Below are 24,116 nucleotides of genomic sequence, written 5' to 3'. Positions count from 1 at the left end.
CTGTTTTATTCAATTTTAATTGTATTTTTATTATATTAATGTGAATAAACATCAACATTTAAATCAATGACTAGATGCGACATCTGCGGTACAGTAGTCGAAATATGTACCTTGAGATACACAAAATGTCAAAATTACTGCACCGTATCTGCAGCCATGGACATTTCTTCATTTGTGGCGTTTATCAATTTCACAACGTTTTTTAGGCTATGCGAAGTTTCTAAACGCTCGAGGACGGTAAAACAGGTCGAAGATAGTGTTTACGAATTAGGCATTTTCAAAAATTTGTTTTTGTAATTTTAAAAAACAAAACCAAAGCCACTAAATATGGAAGTTGATATTAGTGAGGTTTGCAGAGCATGTTTGACGCATCAGGAAGGAATGTTTTCGTTGTACGAAAATTACGAGCACGGACTTACTTTAGCCGCTATATTAAGGAGTTGCATTAATGCGGAGGTAATTTTGAAATATTCAAATGTTTTAACCACTATCAATACGAATAACAATTATTTAAATTAATTAAGTAACGTTTTATAAATGTTTTCTTCAGGTTAACGAAGGAGACGGATTCCCATCTTGTTTGTGTGATAACTGCACCCTAGTTTTAACGCAGTTCTATAATTTCGCCGTTGTTTATAAAGAGTCAGACAGACAATTAAAAGAAGTTCTGCAGAGGTCCAACAAAGTAAAAAATGAAAATGAAGGAAATAATCCAACCAATTGTGAAAGCAATGGTGTATACGAGGAATACAATGCAGAGAATAAAGAGGTAGAATATCACATCATTGATGAAAATAATCAAAGTTCCTCTGCAACTTTAAAGCCATGTCAGACAAGTGAAGCTACTAATATTAACACAAATTATGAAAATGATAACATTACAGAAATATTCAATTATAAAGATGGTGATGAAGGTTATCGTATAAAGGTTGAAGCTGTAGAAGTACTATCTGCTGATGAAGATTATGACTTTAATGGACTTAAATATGCTCAAGAGAATGACAGTAATCATACAGTTCCACGGTATGAATGTGACCTTTGCAGCGAAGTATACTTGTATGAAGAATACTATGTGGAACATATGCAGACATACCATAAAGAAAACACCACTGAGAATGAAGATAGCAACAGTAACGATTTAAAAAACAACGAGGATTCTGTAAATAGTAAAGAATCTGAGGAAGTTAATGAAATGCTAAATGATCCATCCATTCGTGTTATCACCAAATATGAGTGTGACACTTGTGGAGAAGCTTATTTATATCAAAGCAGTTTCCAATCTCATATGCGTACCAAACACAAATTGGACGACATCGATTGCGACAATTATTGTACCACATCTTACATCAAAGTGGAACCAAAGCCTCGACGAAAATACACTCGTTCTTTAGAAGGCAACTTGCAATCTTCACTGGAAAGACCATATGGCTGTGACCAGTGTTCTAGGAGATTTCGACAGGCCTATATGTTGGAACACCATAAGGAACTCCACAGCGGTAAAAAGAAGTTCGTTTGCGACGTGTGTGGCAAAGGATTTGTGAGGAAAACATATTTAGATGATCACATGGAGGGGCACAGTACTGTTAAGAGACATGTTTGCAAGTTCTGTGGCAAGGCATTCCAAAGAAGAACAGTTTTAAGAGCTCACAAACGCACCCACACTCATCCCAATTTCTATGTATGCGACCAATGCGGCCGAGGATTCACTAGTACGAGCACATTGAAAACACACAAAAAACTGATTCACATTAGGGAAAGGAATTTCAAGTGCGTTATCTGCAATCAAACATTTCCCCTAAAGTCCACACTGGCCAAGCATATTCGCAGACATATAAACAAAAACAAGGCTGAGAAGGACTTCCCTTGTTCACTTTGTGAGATGCAGTATAGGGACAAATCAAGTCTGAAAAGACACGTGGAGATCAAACATTTAGGTAAAGGAGTCATTGTTACATGCTCAGACTGCCCCAAACAGTACACAAGTAAGGCGAATTTGATAAAACATAGAAGAAAGCATCATAGTGAAGTGGTCACTGATTAGGATGAAATTTAACACCCAATTAATTTATTTTTTACAGACATGTTTATGAGCCATTATTTGTAGAAAAAATGTTTTTTATATACCCAATTTATTTGGCATTAAATATTCGTGTAAATAAATACAAAGTTCTTATATTTGAAACAAAAATAAATACTTCTATTCTATAAATTGTTTTAATTTAGTTACCAAGCAAAAAGTATTTCTGTGGAAACCAATAAGTCTTTGTCAAATTCAAATTTTCGAACGAAATGTGAATTTTAGTTATTCGCGAAAATTCTAAAGGTAAACTTTCGATTTCCTTCAAATTTGGAATGTTAAAGACGAAATGGCGCGGGATGGGGATGTGCCTTCAGAAAACGAAGATAATAGCGAAAACGTAAAGACATGGTTTGTGCCCGCATGTGGTTACAAAAACTTCTGCTGCTGTCCAAAAGGAAAAGAGGACACGGTATGTCTTCACACCCACGAGTGTCCTTTCCGTCCAAAGCAACCTATTCGAAAATGTTTTCCCATTTGTACCACTGATGAAGTCAAGCCCATTTATACACCATGTTTAAAAAAAATAATTGAGGAAATTGATAATGAAGAAGACGTTGATGAAGAAGAAAAGGTAAGAGGAGTAAGCACTGAAGACCTTGATGATGAAGATGACGGCAGGCGACACAAAGTGCAAATTGCCGGTTTTGTTGAACCAATTGGTAAGTCTCTGACTGTGCAGTATTTTATTACACAACTTTGTATAATTTAAAATGTTTTTGAACTGAACTACCTTGTGAATACCCGAAATAAAGATGGTACCTTCTTCGATAACTACTTCTTAAAAGTTCTTATCTATACATTTAGAACAATCAGAAACTTCTTTTGAGAAACTGTACAAAAAGAGAGTGAGGCGTGTATGCATGGCGGACGAAGAACCTCCCAAAGTGGTTTGCTCCTGTGGTTCGCCCACGTGCCAAAGATGCCGCAATACAACATTTACATTTAAAAAAGTAGAAGACGATATGGGAGAAGAAGAGGAAAAAGCCTACGACCCCCTGTGTGAAGATATTTTGGAATGCGACTGTGGGTTGCACAATTGTATTAGGTGCAGAACGAAGAAACAGTTACAGGAACAACTTAAGAAACGCATCTGCCGCTGCAATCTCCCAGAATGCATCGAATGCAAATGGTACTCAATATGTGAAGTTTGTGCTGCACCTGCTCCTAGTAATAATAATGCTTTATTAATTATGATTATTATAATTGTTAAAAACAGACGTATAAGTATTTGGTCCTTTTACTTCTATACAGGTAGAAGCAAATACTATTACAGACGAAAACAGTTAATGGAAAATGAGGGTGAATTTCCCACAATTAGCGAGGTGAAAAAGGAATGTCAAGATTTGTCGAAACTCGTATTCGACCAATGTATCGACTCCTTAAAGGATAAATTGGGACTTACACCGCCTTTGGGAGGTCCTGGTGAAGTCCTCTGGCAATCCCCAAGTGATTTACTTGAAGGAAAAGTTATCCTGAAACCACCTTATTCCAATAGGTGTATTAAAGCTCTTACTCATGAAGGGATATTAAGTAAGTAATTGATTTACCAAATCCCACTATAAAACGGAAAAAATGGTATTATTTTTTACAGAGATAGGATCAGTAATTGAGCAGAAGTTTTTGAACGAGATGGAATTGGAAAAACAGAGGGCGTTGAAAGAACAAAGAGAAACACTTGAATATCTGTTTGAAATAGAGAAACAAGAAGCAATAAATGCTACTAGAGCTGAAGAAAGAGCACTATGTGAAGAACGAATGTTAGAATTGAATGCCAGATGGGAAGAGGAACTACAGGAAGAACTACAACTATTAGAAGCACGTTTAACTGCAGAATTCGAACTGTTATTGCAACAACAAAGAGATGAACTTGAAATTATTTGGCAAGCTAAACTTGATGAAGCTGTTCGAGAGACAACAGAAAAACTAACAGCTCTTTTCATGGAAGATCTCAAGAGGCAAGAGGAAGAACTGACAAAGAAATTCAATGAAGAGTTAAAGTGCGTGATTTATTTTCATTATATTTAATTCGTTGTATAACGTATGGCGTTTCATCTGTTTTAGAAAAATGGAAATCAAATATAAGATCAAAGAAAAGGCCGATATAGAAAAGTACGAAGAGAAACTAAGGCAACTTAGGCATCAACTGGAATGTAAAAATATAGCAAACTTGATGTGCGTGCTATGCGTTGAACGTAAGAAGTGCATGGCTGAAAAAGAAGCGTTAATGAAGGAATGCGAGAAACAATACAAGGACCAATACAACCAAGAGATGGAAGACAAGATAACTGAGCTAAATGAAACTATAAAAGAAAAGCAGAGACAGTTGGATTTACGTGAAGAATACTTACGTGAAATAATTCAGCAATATCAGAAGTTTATTAACTTTGCCTTGAAATCTTCTCCAACGCAAGCAGAATTTTTGCTGAGTCTCGAAAAAATGTTACTTTTTGAACTTACTAAGCAAGTAGTCAAGCAAAGTCCGAAACTGATAGAAGAATTCCAACCATGGAAAGAAGATTCGGAAATAATAAGTGCAAGAGGTTCAAAAAGGAATCTCGTAGAAACCGATTACCATGGATGTTTCAAAGAACTCGAACCACCTGGAGACGACAGAGAAGTAGATGACTTACCTCATTTCTATTACAACAAAAATTTATATGTACGTGAAGATTTTCGCAATTTACTTTCCACGGGACGAGAGGTCGACTCTTCATACGAATTATGGAGTAAAAATGTTCAAGATTTGATAAACATTATGAAAGGACCGCTAAAAAAACCGATTAGAGTTGATGATGATGAACTTCCTGAATTGAAGGGTGTAAAGTACGTTTTAATGAAGTTGAAAATGTCATATTTTATAGAATGTTAACAGATAACTTTTCTTAATATGTAAATTGTTACAGGTCACAAAACATGACAAAGTCTAACGTCTATTTTGCGGGTGCACAAGTTTTGGATGAAAGTAGGAGTGTAGATACAGAATTCAAAATGATGACAAAGAATAAGGCATCACTAAAACCGTCCAGTAAACTACAATTAGGGCCTATTAACTATTTGGCGTTACACAAAGAATCGGAACGTGATACCCTCCTGATCGGTGCCGTTAACTCTTTGGAGTTACTCAAAAAGAAACTGTCTGCAAAGCAGCCATTGGGAAGTGATACTTACGAAACCAAAGAAGACACCGAAACGGAAACCATAACGAGCGAACAAGAACAGACTCAGGAAACCGATGTACCGGTGGAAACTTTGATTTTGCAAAGACTCTCTGAAGAGGACAATGTATCGACGATACCGTTTATTCCATTGAAACCTGAATCACAGGCCCGTACGGACAAACAACCTTCGGAAAAAGTCAAAAAGAGAGTTTCGGTGTCCCAAAAATCTGTATCAAATGAAAACGTTAAGCCAATTGAGACAAGTGTAAGCGTCATAACTGATTCGCTAATAATTCACAGAATGTCGTTTAGTAAGAAGGCATACGAACATGGTAAACCCACGATGATGATCTCTTCACCTAAACAAACACCTATGATAAGAGATGACTCAATAACGATGTTGAAAGAAGAGGAAGAACTTTACGAAGCATCCAAGTTAAATGTTGCCAAGGATTCCCTAGAAATAGCTCGAAAACAGTCAAGCGAAGTGGTAGATGGTATAGTTAGTAAAGCCCTCAAGTCGCCAAAATGTCACCTATCACAAGAGCAAATCATCAAAGTCGATTTAGATACTGCAGATGAGGATACAAAGAAGGCAGTGAAAATGTCTCACATCGAAGTCATTAAATTGCCTGAAAAGAAACCATCTGCTGTTAGTTTTACCACCGAGCCTCACATAATTGAGACTTCCAGCATTCAAAGTTCGGATTCTCCTCTTCTTATTTATGGCGAAGGTAAGAAAATGTTGCCAAAAAGTCAAGTAGTGGGTAAGTTAAAACAAATCTTCTTTCAGAGAGGGACGACTTTTTAAATAAGCCCAATGAAGTTAAAGTTGTCGGTGATAAAAACGCTAAAGAGCACCTTCAGCGGACTTCAGAATTCACCTTTACTCGCGCTAGTTCGCTCCTCAAAATGTTTGATGGTCGTCCAGATCTTATCAGGATGTTTACCGCAGGTTCAAAGTAATTTTTAAGGATTTTTATAAAATTATTTTGTTATTGAGCATAATTATCACCTTATTCTTTAATATATTGTTCATTATTAATAAAACATTCAACTACATTACCTCTTTTTCAAATTTAAAGGTGAAATAAAATTTGTTCAAATGAAAAATGAGTATTAAATACCTTTTAATAAATTCTCGGCACTATAGAAATCCTAATCGTAAATGAGATTAATTTGAAATGAATTGCCGTAATAGTGACTAATATGCTTTAATTTCATTTTAAACTCATTTGCAGGTTTTTATGAACAGTTCTCTTAAAAGTGTTTAATTTACTATTATAATGAATTTAAAACAAACCTAGTGCCTTTCCTTAGTGAAATCAACCATATGATTCCTTTGGGTTACTGGAGTTTCGCAAGCAAGGCTAAGCTTCTCTGCAACATATTCATGTGCATTAAATGCTTCTGCTTTCTTACATTGGGCTATAAGTTCAGCTTGAAACACTTTCTCCTTGGCTAACTCTCTCTTCTGCCTTATCTATCACCAAAATTAAATTAGTAACCTATATTTCTAAATTAATGTGCAAATATTTTTATTAATTAATTACCTTTGCCCATACATATTTCATCTTCTTTCTAAGTTTCCTGAGTTTATGCTTTCTCATTTTTTTCCTCCTAATAACAATTAACCGGGCTGCTTCTTTTCTAACAGCATCAGTGTTCGTTGGGGGTTCTACAATGCTACTCCTATTGTCATCAGTACTAAATGGCATTTCCAATGGTATATCTAAATTGGATACTTTTGGAAGTTCTAAACTTGGTGTATTTACATTGACAGGTAGCTTTATTGGGTACCTTTTCTTCCAGATCCATTCTTGAGTTATGGGGCTTAAAGGAGTCAAGATTGTATTGTTTGGAGTAATTAGTTTATCATTTATTGTTGAAAGACCTCGCACAGCACTAAACCCAAAAAGAACGTGTTTTTCATTTGATATTTTACCGAATTCTGAAGCTGTAAATCGCAAAATTTTAAAAATATTCCTCATATTTTCGGTTACAATTTTACAGGTTAGAACTCACGATAGTAATAGTTGAATAATAATAACCATACAATATTGCGTTACTATTGGTTAATCTACAATAACATGGAAAGGCAGAAAATTTAAAAAACACAAAACAAATAATATCCAAAGTGCAAATAGTATTTCCAAATAAAAGTTCTTAAGGTTCTAATAAATATTCCTACTATATAATATAACTAATAGTGATGGAATGTGCCGTATGTGTTTTAAACGTCCCAAATATTTTAATAAATTAATTCCTTGTTTTGTGTAATAACATTCTGTGTTTTACTAAAAAAGAAGGAAAGAAAAAAATTGTTCGTAAATTAATTCGCGTATTTTATTAATTATACATAGAATTAACAGACTTTTCGAGCTTAGAAATATTATATAGGGGTCATTATTTACAAGAAAAGTTTATAAGTACATAATATACAAAAACCGAAATTGTAATAAAATATTTTTTTAAAACACAAAAAGGAAAATGAAAATTATTGTTTCTCCTTTTTCTTAAATGAAGAACGAAAAAAATAACTCAGAAAGGCTTTTGGAGGCCACTCAAATATTACGTAAACATAATTTTAATATTGGACATTAAAATGAAATTAACTTCTACTCTCTACATATTATCCCAACAATTTTTCCCTTATTAAATTTGGGATAATATGTAGAGGATAGAAAGTTTAATGTTTAATATTAAATATTAACCTCATCAAGAACATTTTCGTATATACAAACATATTGATAACACAATTTTAATAATTTTAGACCGTTTCGTCCAGTGGCTTAGCTACGGAGAACTTTAAGTTGTTCAAACACCACTTATCGACTATAAAGTTTTTATAAAATTATTTTGAAGTATGAGAAGTTCGAGTAATAATCAACAAACTTCATCGTAAATACAAGCAGATAAACAGATAAATAGAGCAATAACCCTGCCACATTCGTTTAATTTTTTAAAGTAAATATAAAGATGCATTATTATGTTGTTAGATTTTACAACATTTATTGTTTTATTTAATATAATTAACATTTATAACTTAACTCCCCCTTTCATAAATTTTAGCTGCGTTACTGCTCCTGCCCGTATACTAGGAAAGGATAAGTAAAATCTAAAACCTCCCCCTACTTTTTATAAACATATTACTCGAAAGAATTTTCTTTTTGTACGCAAAATAAAAATTAATCTACTCTTGTTAACTCACGTCTACCAAAATGGACACCACCCTATATAGCACTGACACAGATTTTCGTTACTTGTGGCCTGCTGAATCAGCAATTCGACCTGTCTCTGAATCGTGACATTTTCTTCTTGTGGAAAGTCTCTTCCCGTCAGTTTATCCCTCACTCTTGTAATTATGGCCAACGCTTTTTTACTGACAGCCTCTGACTGGGACCCGTCCCCTATAAAATCGGGAGACGGCTGTCCCTTTCTTGACAAATTCAAACTCAAAGTGCCTAGTTCTTGTTCCTGCGAAGAAACTCCCGATATAGATCCTACATCGTTAGTATTGGATTTATTGTTTCGACCAGTATTGATCAGTCTCCAATTTAGCAAAGGGTCATACACGAAGGCTTCCAAAACGGCCATCAGACTGTCTTTGTTTCTATGCAACACAGACATCACAGATTCACATGTTCTCCTGTACGTCCCCTCTATCCCTGTAACCTCCATAGCGTTTATCAACATCCTGGTCAAACGGAAAGGGATCTTTTCAGGGAATTTCTCTCGCGTCATAGCCACTTCGAAACAATCACCGAAATCAATGTGAAGAATTTTGCCACTCATACGATCCAACATTAAATTTGATGGATGACGATCTCCCAGACCTATTTAAGAAATATGTGCATTATTTAACTCTCCATATGAAAAGGACGCTTACCCAGAATATACCCAACCATGGACATTACAGCCAACGATCGAGTGTAATTTGTACGCCTGTCGAACCACACTTCCGAAGAAGGGCTCTTTAACCACAACAACTTGGCTAAATCATCACCATGTGTGTGTTCGAGAGCGTGTTCGAAAACTTCAACTTTTTGCATCAATGTCAAATGGTCATAATCTGGAGCCATTCTTAACATTATTCGATGTTCTATGTTCAATAAAATCTTCTTCTTCTCCCTATAATCCCTGATCAGTGTGTGCAATGTGTCGCAATGCGGCACCCAACCAATTAAACCCGAATTTGTACTTAATGGAATCACAGCGTATCTTTGAATTGTTAAGTTTCTTCTTAAAGTATCCGGATCTTTTAAAAGCAGTGCATTTACCAGTCCGAATAATTGCATGACTCTTTCGTCCTGTCGTAAGTCTTCATGACCTTTTAAAAGGAACATGTAGTCCTTACCGTTGCTTCCTCTTATTAAAAGTTTCCTTGGTCGTTGCTTTGAAGTGATTACCTGCAATTTTATCAAATAGAGATTAATTGAGTTTGAAATAATTATAAAACTGTTGCTTGAAACCTGAAGTGCACTCTGGATATAGGCGATCCTGACTACGGGCTGTCCTGGACAATAACTACCGGGAACTGCCAACTCCAGATCCCTACAAATCAACAAATTTGGAGAGACATACTGGAGCTCCAACGACGTGAGTTGAGGAAGTTGCCTGGAAATTCTTCGGAATACATGGTAATACAATTCCCAAGCTTGGTTCAAATCTTGAATATTTTTCGAAACCTTTAAGAAAATAATATAAAAATTATTAGTAAAGCCTACAAATGGTTGTAACGGCTATTAAGGTTTCACCGTGAAGACTTCAATTACCATTTTTTAGTATCAAACCTTAAAAGTATTTACCTTATATCGCTGACACCATTCTTGGGCTTCCATAAGATCTCTTCCATAGACTTGATTGAAACTGGTTTCTTTAAGTGTTTGAGGTCCCTTTTCCATAATAGCATGTAATGGTTCCAGGACTTCAAACATGCCCTTGATATCCTGTTCCCCAAAAAAGAGCCTCGAAGCCTCTTCTAGTCCTTCGTGCCACATCTCATGCCACAGAATAGCTACCCTTACCAATTCCTCCGAAACCATAATCGCTTGATTGACTAAAGTTGGCGAGTTTTCGCTCATCGATTTTAATATTTTATTTGCATTATTGCGACGCATTATTGACGCACTTTTAGATGCCACGGTCAACGGATATATCAAAGCCTAATTAACACATACATTTCTATTATTTTTTTTTTTGGTCACACAAGAACTGGACTTACTTGAGGATAAGCCTTTCCAATATCAATTAAAAGATGATGAATTAAACGTGATACCAATATTTTTGGAGTGTCAATACGCGCGATGAGTTGTGGGATTACTTGCAGCCAAGTATTTTTCTCAATTATTCGGATCCCTTCGGCGATTGCTTCGTATACTTCCGGCCACTGTCCATAATCGAACCATAACGTTAGAAGACGTAGAGTGTCTTGCAACGAACTTCCTTTTGAAAGGTTAATTGACCTAAGAAAACAACATCAACATTTCAATGATATTAAAATTTTTCTCAAATTTACTTGAAAAATCCTTGAACTGCTAAGACGGTGTATTGAATTATTTCGTTTTGATTTTCTCCTTTTGCAACAGGTGAATTGTTCTTATTAGAATTTTCGTTTTTATAAAACAATACAGTTTCGTAGTTCATAAATGCCCAAGAATGCCAAGCTTTGTACCAGTGAGGATCGTGCTCAGTTGCTTGCTGGTAACATTTCAAAATTACAGGAATTGATTGGTCTTTAATGCCCTCTAAAGATTCCTGCCACTCCCCTAATTTTAGGTAGCTTCTAAAAATTATGATTACAATAAAATACGAGGAATTTAAACTTCTAAGTTATTCATTTTACCTTGCTAAAAGTCTTTTTTTCTCGTCATCCAAGTCATCTGAGACGGTCAATTGTGTGTAATCCCTCAGAAAATTAGACAGTTGTCTGTGAGCTTCTTGTTTCTTCCCGGCCATCCACAGATGTTTGCAGAAAGCAAAAGTCACTTGTGGTTGCTGGCAGGGTAACGGTTGATCTGGCTGTAAACTGGGATCATAGCCCATCAGCATTACCAATGTTTTATGTGACAGCATCTAAAAAATGCAACAAAATGGAACAGAAAATACTACAAACGGCACAGTGAACGCCATCTGTAGCACGATGCTACATTTTAGGATTACATATTTTTCAACAAGGTCCACTTGTGTGGATATCTACTTGCTGAAAACGAATCCTGGCGTAACCAACCTCAACGTGATAGGCACGTTAGCTTAATCGAATAAAATAATTCGAAGTGGTCTGTATTCTGTCGAAACTGTATCTTACATCAAAGTGGAACCAAAGCCTCGACGAAAATACACTCGTTCTTTAGAAGGCAACTTGCAATCTTCACTGGAAAGACCATATGGCTGTGACCAGTGTTCTAGGAGGTTTCGACAGGCCTATATGTTGGAACACCATAAGGAACTCCACAGCGGTAAAAAGAAGTTCGTTTGCGACGTGTGTGGCAAAGGATTTGTGAGGAAAACATATTTAGATGATCACATGGAGGGGCACAGTACTGTTAAGAGACATGTTTGCAAGTTCTGTGGCAAGGCATTCCAAAGAAGAACAGTTTTAAGAGCTCACAAACGCACCCACACTCATCCCAATTTCTATGTATGCGACCAATGCGGCCGAGGATTCACTAGTACGAGCACATTGAAAACACACAAAAAACTGATTCACATTAGGGAAAGGAATTTCAAGTGCGTTATCTGCAATCAAACATTTCCCCTAAAGTCCACACTGGCCAAGCATATTCGCAGACATATAAACAAAAACAAGGCTGAGAAGGACTTCCCTTGTTCACTTTGTGAGATGCAGTATAGGGACAAATCAAGTCTGAAAAGACACGTGGAGATCAAACATTTAGGTAAAGGAGTCATTGTTACATGCTCAGACTGCCCCAAACAGTACACAAGTAAGGCGAATTTGATAAAACATAGAAGAAAGCATCATAGTGAAGTGGTCACTGATTAGGATGAAATTTAACACCCAATTAATTTATTTTTTACAGACATGTTTATGAGCCATTATTTGTAGAAAAAATGTTTTTTATATACCCAATTTATTTGGCATTAAATATTCGTGTAAATAAATACAAAGTTCTTATATTTGAAACAAAAATAAATACTTCTATTCTATAAATTGTTTTAATTTAGTTACCAAGCAAAAAGTATTTCTGTGGAAACCAATAAGTCTTTGTCAAATTCAAATTTTCGAACGAAATGTGAATTTTAGTTATTCGCGAAAATTCTAAAGGTAAACTTTCGATTTCCTTCAAATTTGGAATGTTAAAGACGAAATGGCGCGGGATGGGGATGTGCCTTCAGAAAACGAAGATAATAGCGAAAACGTAAAGACATGGTTTGTGCCCGCATGTGGTTACAAAAACTTCTGCTGCTGTCCAAAAGGAAAAGAGGACACGGTATGTCTTCACACCCACGAGTGTCCTTTCCGTCCAAAGCAACCTATTCGAAAATGTTTTCCCATTTGTACCACTGATGAAGTCAAGCCCATTTATACACCATGTTTAAAAAAAATAATTGAGGAAATTGATAATGAAGAAGACGTTGATGAAGAAGAAAAGGTAAGAGGAGTAAGCACTGAAGACCTTGATGATGAAGATGACGGCAGGCGACACAAAGTGCAAATTGCCGGTTTTGTTGAACCAATTGGTAAGTCTCTGACTGTGCAGTATTTTATTACACAACTTTGTATAATTTAAAATGTTTTTGAACTGAACTACCTTGTGAATACCCGAAATAAAGATGGTACCTTCTTCGATAACTACTTCTTAAAAGTTCTTATCTATACATTTAGAACAATCAGAAACTTCTTTTGAGAAACTGTACAAAAAGAGAGTGAGGCGTGTATGCATGGCGGACGAAGAACCTCCCAAAGTGGTTTGCTCCTGTGGTTCGCCCACGTGCCAAAGATGCCGCAATACAACATTTACATTTAAAAAAGTAGAAGACGATATGGGAGAAGAAGAGGAAAAAGCCTACGACCCCCTGTGTGAAGATATTTTGGAATGCGACTGTGGGTTGCACAATTGTATTAGGTGCAGAACGAAGAAACAGTTACAGGAACAACTTAAGAAACGCATCTGCCGCTGCAATCTCCCAGAATGCATCGAATGCAAATGGTACTCAATATGTGAAGTTTGTGCTGCACCTGCTCCTAGTAATAATAATGCTTTATTAATTATGATTATTATAATTGTTAAAAACAGACGTATAAGTATTTGGTCCTTTTACTTCTATACAGGTAGAAGCAAATACTATTACAGACGAAAACAGTTAATGGAAAATGAGGGTGAATTTCCCACAATTAGCGAGGTGAAAAAGGAATGTCAAGATTTGTCGAAACTCGTATTCGACCAATGTATCGACTCCTTAAAGGATAAATTGGGACTTACACCGCCTTTGGGAGGTCCTGGTGAAGTCCTCTGGCAATCCCCAAGTGATTTACTTGAAGGAAAAGTTATCCTGAAACCACCTTATTCCAATAGGTGTATTAAAGCTCTTACTCATGAAGGGATATTAAGTAAGTAATTGATTTACCAAATCCCACTATAAAACGGAAAAAATGGTATTATTTTTTACAGAGATAGGATCAGTAATTGAGCAGAAGTTTTTGAACGAGATGGAATTGGAAAAACAGAGGGCGTTGAAAGAACAAAGAGAAACACTTGAATATCTGTTTGAAATAGAGAAACAAGAAGCAATAAATGCTACTAGAGCTGAAGAAAGAGCACTATGTGAAGAACGAATGTTAGAATTGAATGCCAGATGGGAAGAGGAACTACAGGAAGAACTACAACTATTAGAAGCACGTTTAACTGCAGAATTCGAACTGTTATTGCAACAACAAAGAGATGAACTTGAAATTATTTGGCAAGCTAAACTTGATGAAGCTGTTCGAGAGACAACAGAAAAACTAACAGCTCTTTTCATGGAAGATCTCAAGAGGCAAGAGGAAGAACTGACAAAGAAATTCAATGAAGAGTTAAAGTGCGTGATTTATTTTCATTATATTTAATTCGTTGTATAACGTATGGCGTTTCATCTGTTTTAGAAAAATGGAAATCAAATATAAGATCAAAGAAAAGGCCGATATAGAAAAGTACGAAGAGAAACTAAGGCAACTTAGGCATCAACTGGAATGTAAAAATATAGCAAACTTGATGTGCGTGCTATGCGTTGAACGTAAGAAGTGCATGGCTGAAAAAGAAGCGTTAATGAAGGAATGCGAGAAACAATACAAGGACCAATACAACCAAGAGATGGAAGACAAGATAACTGAGCTAAATGAAACTATAAAAGAAAAGCAGAGACAGTTGGATTTACGTGAAGAATACTTACGTGAAATAATTCAGCAATATCAGAAGTTTATTAACTTTGCCTTGAAATCTTCTCCAACGCAAGCAGAATTTTTGCTGAGTCTCGAAAAAATGTTACTTTTTGAACTTACTAAGCAAGTAGTCAAGCAAAGTCCGAAACTGATAGAAGAATTCCAACCATGGAAAGAAGATTCGGAAATAATAAGTGCAAGAGGTTCAAAAAGGAATCTCGTAGAAACCGATTACCATGGATGTTTCAAAGAACTCGAACCACCTGGAGACGACAGAGAAGTAGATGACTTACCTCATTTCTATTACAACAAAAATTTATATGTACGTGAAGATTTTCGCAATTTACTTTCCACGGGACGAGAGGTCGACTCTTCATACGAATTATGGAGTAAAAATGTTCAAGATTTGATAAACATTATGAAAGGACCGCTAAAAAAACCGATTAGAGTTGATGATGATGAACTTCCTGAATTGAAGGGTGTAAAGTACGTTTTAATGAAGTTGAAAATGTCATATTTTATAGAATGTTAACAGATAACTTTTCTTAATATGTAAATTGTTACAGGTCACAAAACATGACAAAGTCTAACGTCTATTTTGCGGGTGCACAAGTTTTGGATGAAAGTAGGAGTGTAGATACAGAATTCAAAATGATGACAAAGAATAAGGCATCACTAAAACCGTCCAGTAAACTACAATTAGGGCCTATTAACTATTTGGCGTTACACAAAGAATCGGAACGTGATACCCTCCTGATCGGTGCCGTTAACTCTTTGGAGTTACTCAAAAAGAAACTGTCTGCAAAGCAGCCATTGGGAAGTGATACTTACGAAACCAAAGAAGACACCGAAACGGAAACCATAACGAGCGAACAAGAACAGACTCAGGAAACCGATGTACCGGTGGAAACTTTGATTTTGCAAAGACTCTCTGAAGAGGACAATGTATCGACGATACCGTTTATTCCATTGAAACCTGAATCACAGGCCCGTACGGACAAACAACCTTCGGAAAAAGTCAAAAAGAGAGTTTCGGTGTCCCAAAAATCTGTATCAAATGAAAACGTTAAGCCAATTGAGACAAGTGTAAGCGTCATAACTGATTCGCTAATAATTCACAGAATGTCGTTTAGTAAGAAGGCATACGAACATGGTAAACCCACGATGATGATCTCTTCACCTAAACAAACACCTATGATAAGAGATGACTCAATAACGATGTTGAAAGAAGAGGAAGAACTTTACGAAGCATCCAAGTTAAATGTTGCCAAGGATTCCCTAGAAATAGCTCGAAAACAGTCAAGCGAAGTGGTAGATGGTATAGTTAGTAAAGCCCTCAAGTCGCCAAAATGTCACCTATCACAAGAGCAAATCATCAAAGTCGATTTAGATACTGCAGATGAGGATACAAAGAAGGCAGTGAAAATGTCTCACATCGAAGTCATTAAATTGCCTGAAAAGAAACCATCTGCTGTTAGTTTTACCACCGAGCCTCACATAATTGAGACTTCCAGCATTCAAAGTTCGGATTCTCCTCTTCTTATTTATGGCGAAGGTAAGAAAATGTTGCCAAAAGGTCAAGTAGTGGGTAAGTTAAAACAAATCTTCTTTCAGAGAGGGACGACTTTTTAAATAAGCCCAATGAAGTTAAAGTTGTCGGTGATAAAAACGCTAAAGAGCACCTTCAGCGGACTTCAGAATTCACCTTTACTCGCGCTAGTTCGCTCCTCAAAATGTTTGATGGTCGTCCAGATCTTATCAGGATGTTTACCGCAGGTTCAAAGTAATTTTTAAGGATTTTTATAAAATTATTTTGTTATTGAGCATAATTATCACCTTATTCTTTAATATATTGTTCATTATTAATAAAACATTCAACTACATTACCTCTTTTTCAAATTTAAAGGTGAAATAAAATTTGTTCAAATGAAAAATGAGTATTAAATACCTTTTAATAAATTCTCGGCACTATAGAAATCCTAATCGTAAATGAGATTAATTTGAAATGAATTGCCGTAATAGTGACTAATATGCTTTAATTTCATTTTAAACTCATTTGCAGGTTTTTATGAACAGTTCTCTTAAAAGTGTTTAATTTACTATTATAATGAATTTAAAACAAACCTAGTGCCTTTCCTTAGTGAAATCAACCATATGATTCCTTTGGGTTACTGGAGTTTCGCAAGCAAGGCTAAGCTTCTCTGCAACATATTCATGTGCATTAAATGCTTCTGCTTTCTTACATTGGGCTATAAGTTCAGCTTGAAACACTTTCTCCTTGGCTAACTCTCTCTTCTGCCTTATCTATCACCAAAATTAAATTAGTAACCTATATTTCTAAATTAATGTGCAAATATTTTTATTAATTAATTACCTTTGCCCATACATATTTCATCTTCTTTCTAAGTTTCCTGAGTTTATGCTTTCTCATTTTTTTCCTCCTAATAACAATTAACCGGGCTGCTTCTTTTCTAACAGTATCAGTGTTCGTTGGGGGTTCTACAATGCTACTCCTATTGTCATCAGTACTAAATGGCATTTCCAATGGTATATCTAAATTGGATACTTTTGGAAGTTCTAAACTTGGTGTATTTACATTGACAGGTAGCTTTATTGGGTACCTTTTCTTCCAGATCCATTCTTGAGTTATGGGGCTTAAAGGAGTCAAGATTGTATTGTTTGGAGTAATTAGTTTATCATTTATTGTTGAAAGACCTCGCACAGCACTAAACCCAAAAAGAACGTGTTTTTCATTTGATATTTTACCGAATTCTGAAGCTGTAAATCGCAAAATTTTAAAAATATTCCTCATATTTTCGGTTACAATTTTACAGGTTAGAACTCACGATAGTAATAGTTGAATAATAATAACCATACAATATTGCGTTACTATTGGTTAATCTACAATAACATGGAAAGGCAGAAAATTTAAAAAACACAAAACAAATAATATCCAAAGTGCAAATAGTATTTCCAAATAAAAGTTCTTAAGGTTCTAATAAATATTCCTACTATATAATATAACTAATAGTGATGGAATGTGCCGTATGTGTTTTAAACGTCCCAAATATTTTAATAAATTAATTCCTTGTTTTGTGTANCAGCGCGTCGCAGGCAGCTCCGACAGAACACAGACCAACTTTTACCTGCTGTCTTAACAGTGCGTTTCAGAAAATACTACAAACGGCACAGTGAACGCCATCTGTAGCACGATGCTGATGAGATCCAAAAAAATCGAAATCGCGATCCGCGTCTGGCAGTTTCGACAGAATACAGACCACTTCGAATTATTTTATTAAAATGGAACAGTTTTGTAACGTTGCCAAATAAAAAACTTACCAATGATCCGCTTTTCCTGCACAATGAAGCATACTTCAACCACGTGTGAATATCTTCATAAGGACTGAGAACCAATGAATGCACTTGAATAATTTTTTGCCAATCTTCAGCCAACCGTTGTCCCGATTGCAATCTTTGCCACCACATAGTCCTAAGAGTTAGTCGTCGTTCAGGTACCAGTTTGTATTGTATCACTTCTTCCATTTCTGCCAGCATTTGTACTACTACCATGGCTCCATAAGCCCTCTGGTATGATTCACCGGCCATTGCCGTAAGTTCCGTATCTAAAAGATCCCTCGTTGTGTCGATATATTTCTGAGCCTCTTCGTAGTTTTCTTTATGAATTGCAAGAATTGCTCTGTAGAAGGCACCATCTTGAGATTCCTTTGGAATAACATTAACGTATCTATAATGTAATTAACAATTGTATATTTAGCTAGCAGAAAGGTGAATGGTTTCATACTTTTCCATAGATTCCCAGTCATATAAGCCCCAGGAAGATGCTGCTGCCAGCCTACCTGCCTTTTGTTTATTATCTTCTGACAAACCGGTAAATTTAGTTTCTACCATGTTGTGTAGAACGTCCCATTCACCTAGTGCTTCAAGGCATCTAAAAATTGCCAATAAATAAATAATACAGCGTTAATAGTGGCTCTCAAGGTTTCTGGTCGTTGTTGATTAAGGCTTTTTGCCCTCAACCTTTCGTCGTCTCGCGTGAACATCATTTCTTTCTACCAGAGTAGCTGATGGAAGTTGACGAAACATTGAGGACAAGCTGCCTCAATCAACGAATACCCAAAAGCCCTATAATTCACCAATCACAAATAATCTTTCTGTTGTTAACATTTGTCATACCTCATTTGTCCTACAATAGATTCTTCTTCGTTTTCGTTAGTTTCTAATACCTCTTTGTACAAATTTAAGGCTTTGTCCCAATTGTGAAGCTTTTCGTACCACCGCACTTGGACCTGTATGTCAGAATTACGATGCATAACAAATTGCAATAAACCTTCAGCAGCTTCTTTCTGCTGCAACTTATTGTTAACCATTATAAGTGATTCTACAACTTGACTAGAAGCTTCCCTTTGGAATTCTTCTTCAATATAATGAAGCGCTTTTGCATACGCTCTAAAAATAACATGCAATTGGAATATAAAGTGAATACAATACTTTACACGTTTCATACCTGCAATACATTGCTCTGTCTCCCAATAAATGAGGATCTAGAGGCAAAGGCCCTTTGTCACAATGCTCCATGAATTCTGCCAAATTTAATATAGTCTGCGTTATCTCCGGCAAGTCTGGCAACATCAAAGCTTTTTGCAAGCTGCTTATAAGTTGTTTTTGCATTCCTTCATTTAATTCTGTCCAACAACTTACGAAAGCGACATTAAATAAGTCCTTGGGTAACTGTGGATAGCTTTGTGCTAAAGACAAGCAAGCACGTAGAGCTGGTATAGGAGACTGCTTCAGCAACTCGATGCTTAGCCTCTGCAACCATTCTAGCCAATCGTCTTTAGAAACCCTTCTATTCGGAGTCCAGGCTTGTTGAAGATTGGAGGGTGACACCTTCAGTCGTTGAATTACAACATTGTCAGATGTACCCAAATTTATTTCCTTGTTTTTATTACGTGATCTAGGCCTCGTAAGTGGGAAATCAGCATCTTCCGCTAATGTGGTTTCGCTTGAAATTTTCGCTATCAGCATCTCATACGTCGTGTGCTGTATTTTATGCTTCGTTATGACTTTATTTACAAGGGGCACAAATATGTTAAACTTTTTTCCTAGTTGAATAACCAACGAACACAAAGTCTCCATAGCTGCTGGACGTAATTCTGGACAATTATCCAACGTACGAACTAAAGGATGGATAATACGAGATATAAGATCGCTAAAGTCCAATATATCTGCCAAATAATCTATTGTTTCCAAAGCGTGTTTCGACGTGTTTGTCGGGCAATCCTCTGCGTCAAATAATTTTACAATCGGCGGCAAAATAACATGCATGTAATCGTCTAAATTGTTTCCAAACTTTTTTAGCGCATCCAACAATTTCACTGTCACTACACGTTCTTTGGATGTGTCGTGATTTAGAACGCGAAGTATACGAGGAATCAATCTTGGCAGATAAATTCTGAATCCTGACCCCAAAGCAACTGCAATGTGTTCGATCAGATTAATTAAAGTTGTTTGGATGGGGCTGTTCAGAGTCCAAAAATAATTTATCAAATTCACAATGTCGTCCAGATAATTGCCAATATGTTGCTTAACGATGGCGATCAAATATGCCAATTGTTGAAAAAGAAATTCTCTGAAACTCACGTCCGCGCTTTTGATAACATTTAGGATACTGGGAAGCACCTGTGAAATGTATGGCACACATTTGATTCCCAAACTTTTAAATATGAAATGCACAGCCTGGACGACCATTGTGTGATGTTGAGATAAAGTTGGATCTCTAATGATCTTCATAAGTGTTGCAATCACTATAGCAGGATAATACTCTTCCAAAGTACCAGAACTCATATTTACCAGCATCTCACTCGTGCTTAGATCCGTGTTGTTTTCTTCTTCTTTGTCAGCAATTGCTATCAATACAGGGGCTTCTGGAAGATAATCTATCTGACCTCTAATGATTTTATGACGGTAAGGATCCAAGGCACCCAACAAACCCAACACCCGAATCGTTTCCCGCCGTATTACAGAGTTCTGTTCTGTCTTTAGGAAGTTTATAAGCACATCAAGCAATGTAGGGTGCTGATTATACGGTTTGATTACATGACCAGTAGCTCCAACCAACTGTCCGAGTGTAATAAGAGCAACAGCGCGCTTTTCACTTGCAGAAGCGTCTCCCAACATTTCCAAAAGAATAGTTAATAATTCTGGCATCCAGTGTTGCAATTCGGTGTCTCCACCAGTGGCTTCTGCTAAATTGCCAATGGCGTGTAAAACGGAAAGGACAACTCCAGGATACGGTTCAGGATCTCGTAATTTTGGAACGAGCACTTGCAACACCGGTTTCAAATAAGGTCGTATTAATCTAGGAGCGTTCACAATCAGTCGGTCCAACATACGAGCGCTTTGTTCTTTATTCCTTCCGGTACCAGAATGCTCGAGTTCAGTAATAAACTGAAGAAGCATTTTCCTTAAAGACGGCATCACGTATGCCGGGTTCATAGTACTTAGTCGTCCAATTATACACATCGCCACCTCTCGAATCTCAAACTCTTCATCGTTTAAAGAAATAAACAGGGCGCTTAGAGATTCTGCCTGAGCTAAATGATGGTCAAAGGTGGCATCCAAAGAAGACAACACCCAGAAACGAACTTCTTTCTCAGTATCAGTCAATCCGACTATAAGGAGCTTATTTAGGACTTCTGCAACCGTATTAGTTACCTTTTCCGAATGATGAGACGAAGTTTTAATCAAAGCGTGCTTTAAAATTCTACAGCACGTCCTCACCGCTTCTAGTCTTATTTCTCTTTGTTCGTGGGCCAAAAAATGGTCGGCTAATCTCTGTACGAATTGCAACAGGCTATGACCCTCGAAATCGAACGTTCCAAGTGTGTGAAGAGCGAGAACGATACCACTGGTGTCCGTCATTTCCGGGATGTGCCCAAAAGGAAGCACGTTACTGGCTAGGTACCTTGGCATTCCCGGATGATGTAACGGCTTATTCGTTAGTATCTGGGATAACATTTGCAACAGTCCTTTGGATATTGGCTGCTTTAAGGCGGGAATGTTTTTGGCCAGCTCACGCAAACAAATTGTTAATGCTGGCGTGAGACCCGTGGACAACATTTGGTCCAAGACATTTTGGATATCAGCATGAATGTGGTTCTTAACTGCATGACTCAAGAAGGTAATACATCTGGAATTTTTGAGGTATCAGGACAATGTCTAATATGATCGGGACGTTTTAAAGTAACATCGTAGAAAATACGGAAATGAGTGTTGTGAAGGTATCTGATGGTTTTAGAGAGAAACAATAACAACAGGAAAAGTAATGATCCCACTATTCTTTAAAATACTTTATTATTAGTAACCCATTACAACACTTACCTAAAGATGCTAGAATCGATTACATTCCGTTTCTTTGTGGGCGTATCTCTACTTGGCAACGACATTTTGATGACTTCCATGATCTTGTCAACGTAGGGCTTTATATAATCTTCTAATGCAACGGCAATCAGGCCTATGGTAACGAAAGCTGAAGATCTCTCTTTTTCCCTTCCTTTAAGGGTGTTCAAAAGATAGTTCATTGTAACAGGGAGATGCTTGTCCGCAAATCTACGGGGATTAAATGCGGCCAAACGGGGCAATATTATGAGCAGAATTTTTTGAATATGAGGAGATCTAGAACTGCTCTGTGCCGTAACATCGAGACAAATGTAATCGTAATTTTCGAAAACAAGTTGTCGACAGACGGACGACTCGTTGATCGGAGTGTGAAGAGCACTGCTGGGAAAGTGGACGAAACTTGCTGATTTTTTGTTGTAACAATGCTGCAAGTTCATATTGGAAAAATATTCGCCGGAACTGAAGTTAATATCGGTACTTTCCATCAAGGCGGTATATTTGTGTTCCCATTCGGAGTTAGAACAACGAACAAGTTCATTTAAGACCAGTAGTGCGCCGTGGATTCGATCGTCTTTTGATTTATCATATCGATCCACTTTTAGCAATTCAACTGTTTCATCGTAGCATTGTTTGTACCTTCATTAAAATGATAAAAAATTGATTCCGTATGTTTTGTATGAAAATACCAAAATGTAAGTAAAGTTAGTCAACATTTAAATAGTTTCTTTTCAATTTCTTTAAAACATGAGATATAAAAAATGCAACTAGCATTAATAATGTAAACTAAAAGGTATCCCAATAACATTTAAGTTTTAATCATTAGAATTACAAATTAAGTGTTACCATTGTGGCTTTGAAGTCTGTTTGGCAGATTCTCTTTGTGCTGTCACAATCAATGCTTCTCTAAGTGCCTCTGCTGCAGTTTCTCGTATTTTTGACTTAGGATCTTTTAAAGCATAAAAAATACACTCAAAAAACTGCGACACTTGCTGATAAAAATACGTGGGCATCATGAAAGCAAGTTCTCTTAAAATTAAAACTGCTGCATGCCTTTTGCCCTAAAAATCGACAAAAATGAGAGATAACAAGTGTTATTTTGAGAACATACTTCAACTCTGTCGCCATTAAGCCATTCAAATGCTCGTTTGACTTCAAACTCAACGTATTCTGAAGCATTTGAACCAGAGACATAGGCCAATTTTCCCATAGTTTCCGCAGCCAATTCCATTACTTCAATGTCATTTGAAGGAAACAGTGTTCTTAAGTAATTTGCAAACCTTGAAGTTCGTGTTGTTAAATTACCAATATCAGCATTAATAAGACACCCTTTAAAATATACATACAAAATTGAAGGCAAAATGATTTTATCAATAGGAGTGTTTTACCTATAGCTAAAATTCCTCCCTTTTTCTCATTGGCATCATTACCAGATACCAATTCAAAAATGTGATGATTTAATTTGTCAACAAAGCTGTTTATTTCATCAGAAGTTGCTTCTCGAAGTTCACTCTTTAAGAAACTTGAAAGCTCCTGGGCTGTCTTAAGTCTTACTTCTGGATGTCGGGATTTCAATCCCGACAAGAACTGTTGCATTATAGAACTGGACATATTTTCTAATTGTTATAATAACAATTAAATAGTCATACTATTTTTCTTATAATTAATAACACCTTTATTTATAAACACATCGTTGAGGTTATGTTACATTAGAGCGGTTAATAACAATTTCATTTTTCCAAAATTCCTTTATCGTTTTCAAGATAATTTGTAAACTGGCCTTTTGAGAACATAATTTACTTTATTTGAGATACGTTCACACTGTTTTTGTCAAAATCAATACAAAAATTTACACGGTTTTGGGTTCAATTACTTTCAAATTGTGTCAACCTTTTATCCAAAATCACTTACAAAAAACGTTATAAATTAATTAATATATTATAATTCATTTAAATGTTTAACTCTCAATTTGTATATATATTAACTTTTTAATGAAAAAAAGTTCAATAAACCATAACTACACCACAACATATCCATTTGTTAACAATGCAACGATAGTGGCTATGTAACAACCACACGAATC

General features: G+C 36.2%; 5 protein-coding genes across 5 annotated transcripts; 3 read left to right on the top strand and 2 right to left on the bottom strand.

Annotated features, from left to right (window-relative positions):
• The first annotated feature begins 163 nt into the window (after positions 1-163).
• Positions 164-12,353, top strand: LOC108734818 (zinc finger protein 260-like). Its single transcript, XM_025975467.1, has 3 exons — positions 164-456; positions 551-1,345; positions 11,546-12,353. Exons 1-3 carry the CDS (start codon positions 328-330, stop codon positions 12,239-12,241), a joined length of 1,620 nt encoding a protein of 539 aa, XP_025831252.1. The 5' UTR covers positions 164-327; the 3' UTR covers positions 12,242-12,353.
• Positions 2,219-6,300, top strand: LOC112904709. Its single transcript, XM_025975466.1, has 7 exons — positions 2,219-2,739; positions 2,885-3,247; positions 3,332-3,610; positions 3,672-4,077; positions 4,142-4,903; positions 4,984-5,972; positions 6,032-6,300. Exons 1-7 carry the CDS (start codon positions 2,367-2,369, stop codon positions 6,202-6,204), a joined length of 3,345 nt encoding a protein of 1,114 aa, XP_025831251.1. The 5' UTR covers positions 2,219-2,366; the 3' UTR covers positions 6,205-6,300.
• Positions 6,437-24,077, bottom strand: LOC108742376 (serine/threonine-protein kinase Tor). Its single transcript, XM_025975465.1, has 16 exons — positions 23,422-24,077; positions 23,145-23,362; positions 22,880-23,094; positions 22,019-22,672; positions 19,143-21,827; positions 18,812-19,084; positions 18,420-18,566; positions 17,957-18,362; positions 11,084-11,313; positions 10,757-11,023; positions 10,463-10,703; positions 10,047-10,403; positions 9,711-9,926; positions 9,128-9,647; positions 6,792-9,074; positions 6,437-6,721 (listed from the first exon to the last, which is right to left on the bottom strand). Exons 1-15 carry the CDS (start codon positions 23,642-23,644, stop codon positions 8,452-8,454), a joined length of 7,275 nt encoding a protein of 2,424 aa, XP_025831250.1. The 5' UTR covers positions 23,645-24,077; the 3' UTR covers positions 6,437-6,721; positions 6,792-8,451.
• Positions 12,457-16,500, top strand: LOC108742393. Its single transcript, XM_018477590.2, has 7 exons — positions 12,457-12,939; positions 13,085-13,447; positions 13,532-13,810; positions 13,872-14,277; positions 14,342-15,103; positions 15,184-16,172; positions 16,232-16,500. The coding sequence occupies exons 1-7, from the start codon at positions 12,567-12,569 to the stop codon at positions 16,402-16,404; spliced, it is 3,345 nt and encodes a 1,114-aa protein (XP_018333092.1). The 5' UTR covers positions 12,457-12,566; the 3' UTR covers positions 16,405-16,500.
• LOC112904710 lies at positions 16,637-17,494 on the bottom strand. Its single transcript, XM_025975468.1, has 2 exons — positions 16,992-17,494; positions 16,637-16,921 (listed from the first exon to the last, which is right to left on the bottom strand). The coding sequence occupies exons 1-2, from the start codon at positions 17,427-17,429 to the stop codon at positions 16,742-16,744; spliced, it is 618 nt and encodes a 205-aa protein (XP_025831253.1). The 5' UTR covers positions 17,430-17,494; the 3' UTR covers positions 16,637-16,741.
• Positions 24,078-24,116: the final 39 nt, after the last annotated feature.

Source organism: Agrilus planipennis, unplaced genomic scaffold (assembly GCF_000699045.2).
Source record: "Agrilus planipennis isolate EAB-ADULT unplaced genomic scaffold, Apla_2.0 scaffold74, whole genome shotgun sequence".
Lineage (NCBI taxonomy): Eukaryota > Metazoa > Arthropoda > Insecta > Coleoptera > Buprestidae > Agrilus > Agrilus planipennis.
This window is presented reverse-complemented; position numbering and strand designations above follow the sequence as displayed.